Raw genomic sequence first — 9,692 nt, 5'->3', positions numbered from 1 at the left:
TGTGGATGGCAAAGTTTCATAATAATAAGATCTTTCGGGGTGGGGGGCAAGCGTTTTTTCCCGTGCTATTATTAAAAAAAAAATAACGGTCAAGTGTACACGTATTTGTTATTTATTCTCTTCGGCACGTAAGGCAAATCGTGTATTATTCCATCCATATTTTATACCATAGTAACTTTTATTGTATAAAATTAATCTATATAAGTATTGCAACGTTTTTTTTCAAATACAATGTTGCTGTAGTATATACTTCCCGTTGAAGAGGCCCTAATACTAATGTGTTGGTTCTTTTTTGTTCAAGTTTTCATTGAATAACAGATACAAAGAGAATAACGACCAAAGTTAAGTTGGCACTTAGAAATCCGACTTAACTATTTTACACGAGCACTAGCCTCCATATACGTGTAAGTAAGTTCAACGTCTTCAGTGTTAATGTACGAACATATTTATTAAAGTGTTAGACATATGTGAATGCTTTTTTGCGAATGGCCTTTGCGTCATAATGACAAAACATAATTTAAACCGTTTCGGATCTACGGAATAATTTCCGTTTTATGCAGTCTTCTTGTTGTTTTTCATAGAGAATGAATGTGTTAATCAATTGATAACGTTCATTGAAAGTTTCAATTGAAATATCAGTCCTTATTTGTTTTGAAGTTTCTAACTTACACATGAGTATCAAATACGCATGCATGATTACGGATGTGATTAATTGTTTGATAAAATATAAAAATAAACCAAATACCCATGTGCCCGCTATGCCGTCGTGAAATAGTTTTAACCTTCCAATAACACACAGAATCCATATCGTTCACATTTTATTAACTGTAATACTACACACAGTTAAAGGCCCGGTCACACCGCCAGAACTTTATTTTGGCGTTCCTGGAGCGGTGAAAAACAATCATCACCGCTCGATACCGTTCACGACCGTTAAACAGAAGTTGGCCACCGTTAAGGCAACGCCGTATACGCTCGGTCACCGCTGATGGTTCCATCTACCGCTCAGAAAGTTTTGAGCTGCACAAAATATTGCGAGAGGTGAGGAGCGGGCAATTTTCCGCTCCGACAAAGTTCACCACCGTTCCACCAACGCTCAGTCAAAGTTTGGCACCGCTAGACGCAAGTTCGTGGACGTTTGGGTCCGCAAGGCCAACGCAGAAATCTTGAATGCGGGACAATCGCTGCTTCGCCAGCTTTGCCCGGGCGGTGATTAAACGTTGCACAAACTTTGGTTGGTGCGGTTGTAAGCGTTTTTCGAACGGACACGGAATTGCTGGAACGGTGTCGGGCGTTGAAGTAGCGATCCATTGCAGTGATGAACTTTGGTTTTGCGTTAGTATTGAGGTGTTGGAGCGGGACCAGAATTTGGCTATAAATACGAGGTGAAATGAGTCAGAAGTCCATTTTAAATCGAGCTACCGTTGAGTGCAGACCTCATTTTAATTTGCTCAGTTACAGTAAAAGTGTTCTACCATGGATGCTGTGAGACTTGTTGTGATTGGTGAACTAGTCCAGCAGCAGAATCAGAACCTCCTCAGATTGCAACAAGCTGTTGACAGAAGGAGAAGAGAGAGAAGAAGGAAAGACAGAGTTGTGTGGGTCAGACTGGATACTGAAAAGGCCTGAACATTGACTGTATCACAACCTGATGGTGGAGCTGAGGAATGAGGATCCACGAGCCTTCCATCACTTTATGAGGATGCCACCAGCCATGTTTGATGAAGTTGTACAGAGGCTGACCAAACAAGACACCAATTACCGACCAAGCCTGGAGCCTGGTCTCAAAGTGGCACCCTACGGCACCTGGCCTCTGGTAACACCTACAGAAACATGCAATACGCATGGAGGGTTCCCCACAACACCATCAGTGTGGTAGTTAGAGAAGTGGTAAAGGCCATCATTGAGGAGTACACAGATGCATTGTTGTTTTGCCCAACAACTGAACAAGGATGGAGAGACCTGGCTGACAAATGGTACCAGAGATGGAACTTTCCCACACAGTTGGTGCCATTGATGGCAAGCACGTGGCCTGTAAAGCTCCACCTAACTCTGGCTCAGAATTCTACAACTACAAAGGCTTTTACAGCGTGATCCTGTTTGCCATGGTGGATGCTGACTACAAGTTCACCTACATTGACATCTCAGGCAATGACTCATCCTCAGACGCTCAGATCTACAATGAAAGTGATCTCCAATCGTAAGCTGGACCAGAACAGTATTTATGCCTTTCCTCAGCCAGACCCCCTACCCAATGACAATCAGAATGTGCCTTACTTCAACATCGGAGATGACGTCTTCTCATTGCGGACCTACCTCATGAAGCCGTACAACACCAGAAAGCTCACCCATGAAGAAGGCATCTTCAACTATCGGCTGTCCAGGGCAAGACGGGTCGTGGAGAACGCATTCGGCATCCTGGCCAACAGGTTCCAGATTTTGCTCATCACCATGCAACATCACCATGAAACTGTCCGAACCATCGTGGAAGCTGACTGCATTCTCCACAACCTGATGCGCACACGATATCCAGTGCTCCAGAACAGACTTGTGGACCGTGCACAACCAGATAGCAACCTGCAGCCTGGGGCATGGAGAGAAGGACGGAACTTGGAGGACACTATCGTTGTGTAAGGCCCAAACACAGCCCCGCATAATGGAAAGAGGCAGCGTAACCTACTCAAGCGTTGTTGCAACTCCCCTGCAGGATTAGTGGACTAGCAGGAAATAATGGTGGCTATCAACAGAACACTGCGCAGAAAACTTAGGATACACTTGTGCATTGTCCATATACATGTAATATGCTGATTACTTTGTTGTAAATGTTTTTTGTCATTATTAATGGAACTCGAACGTTAATGGTGCCCCAGTATTAGACATTCAATAAACAAATTGTACTTGTGTTTGTTTGAAATGTTATGGGATTCATAAAGAAACTTGTGATACGATTCATTATTGATGTCATATTACATTAATAAAAACTCTTTATGTTTAATTCATTAAGTCCGAGTAGCGCCTTTCCGTACCTCCGAAAATTTCAGATTCTTAAGCCATTGTAATAAATAAAACATTTGCTCCAAAAAGGAGGAAATGCTCTATTGTTTTCAATGATTTCAGTACTTTGGGGTCTTGTAAGTCGTTAAGCCTGTAGTAAGCTGTCTTTTTGGTAATTTAAGTCAGAGAGGTAGACTCTAAAAATAGCCTGGGTCTAAATGGGTTAAAACATGTCTTGTTTAATACTTGAAGGTTTTTTAAAGTTAGAAATTCCAATACATAAAGTAGTCAAGAATAGTTTAATAAAAATGCTGTTTTTTAAAGCTCAACACTTATGAGACCACCCAAACACACAAGTGCACATAAAAACAATAAACATCAAAAATAGCATGCCAGCTCATCCCTTAAACAAAAATCACATGAAATAACTGAGCAATCCCTTCAACACATCACAAGCAGTCTCAATTCTCCTCAACGGTGACCCTTATCTTTGCCAGTAAATCATCAGTCCATTGAGCTGTGGCAGGGATTGGTATGAATGGAGCATTTATATCCTGCCTTTGAAGGTCCTGGAGAATCCACCCCTCGCTGACGGCGCTGATTTTGGCTTATTTGAAGGAGTAAAACTTCGGCATGTCTGGTAACATGAGTCCTGCGCTGGAGCTCCTTGGGGTGGAGGATGGCTGGCTGCCTCTGGGTGTCTGAAATTGCTGGAAGTGCTGGGGCTGGTGCTCAGGCTGAGGCTGCTGCTGGAAGCCGTAATGCTGAGTCTGGGGCTGGTAGCAATGCGGCCGCTGCTGGTAGAAGGTGAGTGTGGGTGAAGGTACTGATGCTGGAGGTGGTTGAGCTGGAGGGAGGGGTGGGGGATGGGTCGCTGCATCTCGTGGAGGATGGCCGTCATTCACTCTACTGTGAGCTGGTACTGACCCTCAGGTAGTTGTTGGAGAGACTGGGACATGTACTTGATGTAGGGCTGTCGTGCATGGCTGATCTCCTGGGCTTGGACCAGTCTCTCCAGGAAGGCGTTGGTAGCCTTCATACTATTTCTCATCTCCAGCATCGCAGGAGCGTCTTCAGGCTCGGCTCTGGTGGCGGCACGGCGTGGTCTGGTGGTGGTGGAGGAGAGAGCTAGTGGAGGCGGGGGCAGCCATGGGACCTCGTGAGCCGCTTGAGTTTCAATGAGCGAGAGGGAACCCTCGTCTTCTTCCTGTTCCTCGACGTCGTGGGAAGGCTGGCGAGAGATGCTGGTCGACGCCGAGGGCTGGGCTTTTGGAGGCTCGTTTGCTTAAGTTTCCTGTGTGAGGTGTATGTTTCTAAGTGGCTGGCCTTTCCTGTGCTTGACCTCCTTGTGCAGGAAGGTGCAGTTCCTCTGGATGAACAGTTCTCTGTCCGTCAAGTTCGCTGCAGCCTGGCCAGACTTCTTGCAGATAAGCTTAGCGTATAGGACCCGGACTGACTTCCACCATGTCCTGAGAACTTCAGCTCCCTCCTCAATGTTCAGCTCTCTTGCCTTCCTGGTCCAAAGTTCCCTCCTCTTCTTTGTATCATTGTAGTCGGTGGCCCCCTTCCTCCACAAAAGTTCGTGCTCCCGGACCCACTCGATGAGTTGCTCCTGAGTGTCATTGTCGAGCAGGAGGGCCTTGCTGCGAGACTTTTTCTGCGACTGACGCTGTTCATCGTCCCGTTCAGAGTCTGAAAAATATAACAGTTGAATAGAAATAATAAATATATAAATGAAACATATATTATTTAGATCAATTTGTATTGATTTTTCATTGCATATTATCACAGTATCATTACCTTGAGCTCCAGCAGTAGCACGGCCCTCGTCAGGTTTGTTATCACCGGGTGGTATTTCCTCATTGTCAGGCTGGTCCTGTGTCAGGGCATTCTCGGGCTCGTCATCAGAGTCTACAAAAAACAAACAAATGAATAATAAATAAGCGAGGTCAACGTAATTGAACGATTATTATTAGTATCATTATCACTACATTTCATACATTTTCATTGGTGATTACCTTTATCAGCAGCTGCCCCTGCCTGGGTTGTGGTAGCAGTGGCTGTGGCTGTGTTAGCAGTGGGTGTGCTAACAGTGGATTCTGGTGTGGCATTACTGGTCTCTGCAAAATATAACAAATGAATATTACATGAACAATGTCAAAGTGATTGAAAGATTATGGTTATTATTATTATTATTATTATTATTATTATCATCACTAAATTTAATATTTCTATTTGCGATTACCTTCATCAATAGCTGTCCCTGCCTGGGCTGTTGCAGCAGTGGTTGTGTTAACAGTGGCTGTGCTAGCAGTGGATTCTGGTGTGGCATTACTGGTCTCTGCAAAATATAACAAATGAATTATAAATTAAAAATGTTGAAGTAAAATACATAAAAGTAATTTTTCACAGTTGTTGAATATTTCTTGACACAACTAGTGGGCTACCTATATTAACCAGACTCCATTGGTTCAGCTGCCTGCTCAGTAATGATCTTCTTGGAGGCTGCTGCCTCTCTATCTCCAGCCTTCCAATTCTTTTGTCTACGTGGCATGATGAACTTCAAATATCGATTTCTATAAAAAATATTAGAACGTCTATCAAAGCGATCCGTTCAGTTCCGTAGTCAGAAGCGGTTTGCCGCTATACCAACTTTAAACTCCCGCCGAGCCGACGCGCGCATGCGCAGAACGCCGCTCTATCACAGCTCGCGTCACCGCTAAACCAACGCTCGCTACCGCTCGCTACCGTTAAACCAACGCTAAACCAACGCTGGCTTCAACGATGCACCGCTTTGGCAACGCCCGTGTTTTCGATTTTTACCCCATTTTGTGCGCGGTGACGAGCGTTGCCGAAATTCGGCCCCTCTTCATACCGTTCAAGGAACGCTCCAGCAAAGTTCTGGTGGTGTGACCGGGCCTTTATTACAGATGGAATCGTCCAACGGAGATCAAATTCAATGCGAAGTGTGCGGTGTTGTATTATCATGTGCATACTCTTTAAAGCGGCTCATGCAGCTTCATAGTGATTCCGCATATGGGTGCGATTTTCCAGAGTGCGGAAAAACATTCAAGTGTAAAAAATCTCTGCAGCGTCACACCCGTTCAACGACGTATTGGCTTAAGAAGCATGAACATGAGATTCACCGAGGCAATGCATCGAAGTATTCATGTACAGTGTGTGCGAAGCCATGTCAGTCGGGATACGCACTTCAACAACATTTGAGTTCAATTATATCCGTACCGCCGGAATGCATTATAACTGTAACCGATCGGTTAGAGCCTCTTTCGGAAAGTGGAACCTTAACAGTTACAAAATTTGTTCTGCCAAGATCGGTTGTAAATTTTTCATTTCTATCTCTTCACATAAAAATGTGAAAAGGCAATTATTTCTGGGACTGTTATAGAGAGGTGTATGAGCTTTCTTAATGCGCCCGACCTACGACAAGTTTATCCCATTCGCTTATCTCCTTTATGTCAAACTGATTTATACATCGGATGGTTCCGTCACCGTAAACTAAACGGCTCGACAAAGGGTGTATTTTTTCGTCAAAGATTGTTTTTATTCGTACACCAAGGTATATACACAGTATGTTCACATATGTTTGAGATGCACTCTGTTGTTTTATATTGGAATCTGACAACGTGTAACAAATAGCGTACCACGTTTTGCCATTGGATAAATCAATCACACACCAAATGTGAAAAGTCCCGTGCCCATGCAAACAAAAAGTGACCATTCTGTTGCACACATGTACCACGCAAAATTGAATGTTACATTTGAACGGTACTGCCTGATGCTCAGGAACTGTCAGAGACGTCACTTTCAATCTTGAATTGCGTATTGCAAGATTTTTGTTGAAATAAATGTGCTGCACCAAATTTTCAAATTACAGACAAAAGGCCTTGCACACGCTTTATTGTTATACAAATTGTTAATGATAATCATCCGTTATTTTTTTTTAATTGTCTTAGTAATGAGTGTTTTTACGCTTGTTTAAACATAATACGTACATCATTTTTTGTATATATGACAATTCTTTTTCGATATCGTCACCTTATCAATATTAGACCAAGTTCTTGTAAAGAAAGAAACAAAAAAAGGTTGCAGTTTACAAATATAGCTCCAATGAAGGAAACATTGAACTATAATTACCAGGATAACAGATCACAAACAATCGGTCTTTTCAACATTGCACTTGATGATTCTAAGGAATGTGGTCAATATGCATATACATCAAAGTCACGAAATGTGGCGTTGACACTCTGTATAACTATTTCTTATCGAGGTGCATAACGATCATCTGAAATATTTACTATATGGTGCTAGGTTCTGAAATCTTGTTAACACGAATCGATTTAGCTTATACTTATACTTTAAATTAATCATCTTTGGTGAATGTTTGCACGTTGTACAAACTTCATTGTGTCAATTTTGTATTCTGTTCTTACTATCCAAAGCATAACAGATTTCTTAGAAATATTTTTAATGAGATTTTCAAAAAATACGAAAATCTGTGAATACGTCCTTTTGAAGGAAAGGTATGTATGGTCTTGAACTGTATAGGTTTTTGGGACTTTGCCGTATTTAAGAGACAAGCAAACAATAACTTGTCTCCTGATAATGTTTCTGGAATGACCTGTTATCCTATATATATAATTTTTATATTCATCTTACACAGGTTTATACGTTTAAACATAAATGTATATATTCTTTTGAAAACGCGGCCTTAGGTAAGCATTCGAGAACAATTTTTTCTCAATCAACCATAATGACATTACATTTAGTTATGACAGGATCAAGAATTTAGTTGACAATTATTGATGTAACAATATAAAGCACAATGTTATTCAGCAGAAAAAAAAACGAAATAAAATGAGATTTGTCCGTATGTTTCTGTATGCGCAAATATAGATCCACAAAACTATCATAAGTAGTTTTAGATTTTTCGAACTATTCAAAGTTGAGTTCTTATTCATTTCTGGAACCATAGCTTTGCCACATATTCCTTTAACGAAAAAAGCTTAAATAACGCGCAGCGTCCATACATTGCTCTCTGTCATAAACGGTAATTCATCCACATAGCTTGAGTGCTTTTGAAGTTTCGCAGCAACACGATTATACATTTCAGTGATTTCTGTACCCTAATCTACCACAATAAAGACTGTAATAACATGCACATTTCCCATATGGTCCTCTATTTTTTTATTCCGCGTGTCATCAATCTATCTGACGAACTTTTTGAGTTATCGCAGGATGATGATTGTTTGGAGAAAATGTCAACTATTTCTTTGACAATAATTGTTATCGGATTAAAAACAACAAAAACTTAAGTGCATATTTTCCATACAGCTATTTATATAGCGAGTGAGTTTCATGAGCCTAGCTCAAGTGCATGTTTAAGTTATCGCGGGATCAAGATTGTTCGGACAGTTTTCAGTTATTTCTGTAATGATAGCAATCTATTTGTTACGAAAGAAAGCAATGACATTTCAAATATGACCTTCTATTCCCGTTCTGAGTTTCATGAACCTACTACCTTAAGCATTTTTGAGGTATTACAGGATCAATATTTTTCGGACTCTTTTAACATATTTAATTCTTTATGTATAGTAAACAAAGTGATGATTTATGGAAACGCTCTGAAAAAAAAACATTTCCTAATTATGGCCCTCTATCAAGATACACAGTGTCATAAACTCAGCTAAATTACTATTTGAGTCACCGCACGATCCAGAATCGGACAGCAAGTCGTAAGGCGGGCGGATCGGGGGTGAACCTTTGTTTCGCTCTGGTGACACAGAAAGGGAGCCATATAAGAATTAGTTCAGAATACTGAAGACGAAATTATTCAACTTGAATATTTATGGTACATTGTTCAGATAAAGAAACTATTTTCTGAACTATAGATACATCAATTTATCAAATCAAAAAAGAAAAAAAGCATCCCAAACAAAAACTCAGCACATAAAACAAACTTACAAATGTGGCATTTGATATGAAAAAAAAACGTACACATGAAAAAAACCCACAAAGGGTACATAATCAAATATGTATTTTCTTTCTTCCGCTAAGAAAACGGAAGTTATGGCGATGCCTCATAATTGATTAAATTGTTATAATAATTTGAAAAATATAAAACAATTGGTGTCCTTTTTATTGTTATCGTGTTTTCCTGTGTGGTACAGACTATAATTGAAAATCTTTTCTCGTCGATAAACAACTATGTTAACAAGACTGTTATTTAAAATCATGTCTATTTTGATCTTCAATAAAGGACACAAGCCACCGCAGATACTTCATTGAGTATTCAAATGCGGTTATTTGTTGCTTTAATTGGTATCCTTATAAGTGCGCATTTATAAAAATAATAATATGTATCCAAACAACATATGATCATAAACATGTGTATATACATTTTATGGAATACATCACCCGATTGATGAACTTCGTTTTCCTCCTTAAATATCTCTAAATATGTTCCCTTAATACAAACTGCAAAATCATTCGTGCATTGACGCGCTTTTGTCAATATCACAATCTGAATCTGATCGTAAAAACAAACAAGTGTGTAAACTATTAACAATATTATTAAAATATAATCCACAGCAAATCACGTTAACTGCATTCGGCGATCGAAATGTACCTTGTGAATGCATACAAATAAAACATCATCATCTAATTCAACAGTAAAACAG

General features: G+C 40.4%; 1 protein-coding gene across 1 annotated transcript; it reads left to right on the top strand.

Moving 5' to 3' along the window:
- Positions 1-1,973: 1,973 nt before the first annotated feature.
- LOC127857310 (putative nuclease HARBI1) lies at positions 1,974-2,634 on the top strand. Its single transcript, XM_052393717.1, has 2 exons — positions 1,974-2,187; positions 2,243-2,634. Exons 1-2 carry the CDS (start codon positions 1,974-1,976, stop codon positions 2,632-2,634), a joined length of 606 nt encoding a protein of 201 aa, XP_052249677.1.
- The last annotated feature ends 7,058 nt before the right edge of the window (positions 2,635-9,692 follow it).

This window comes from Dreissena polymorpha, chromosome 14 (assembly GCF_020536995.1).
Source record: "Dreissena polymorpha isolate Duluth1 chromosome 14, UMN_Dpol_1.0, whole genome shotgun sequence".
Classification (NCBI taxonomy): domain Eukaryota; kingdom Metazoa; phylum Mollusca; class Bivalvia; order Myida; family Dreissenidae; genus Dreissena; species Dreissena polymorpha.
The sequence above is the reverse complement of the archived record's forward strand: the minus strand, read 5'-3'. Positions and strand labels throughout refer to the sequence as shown.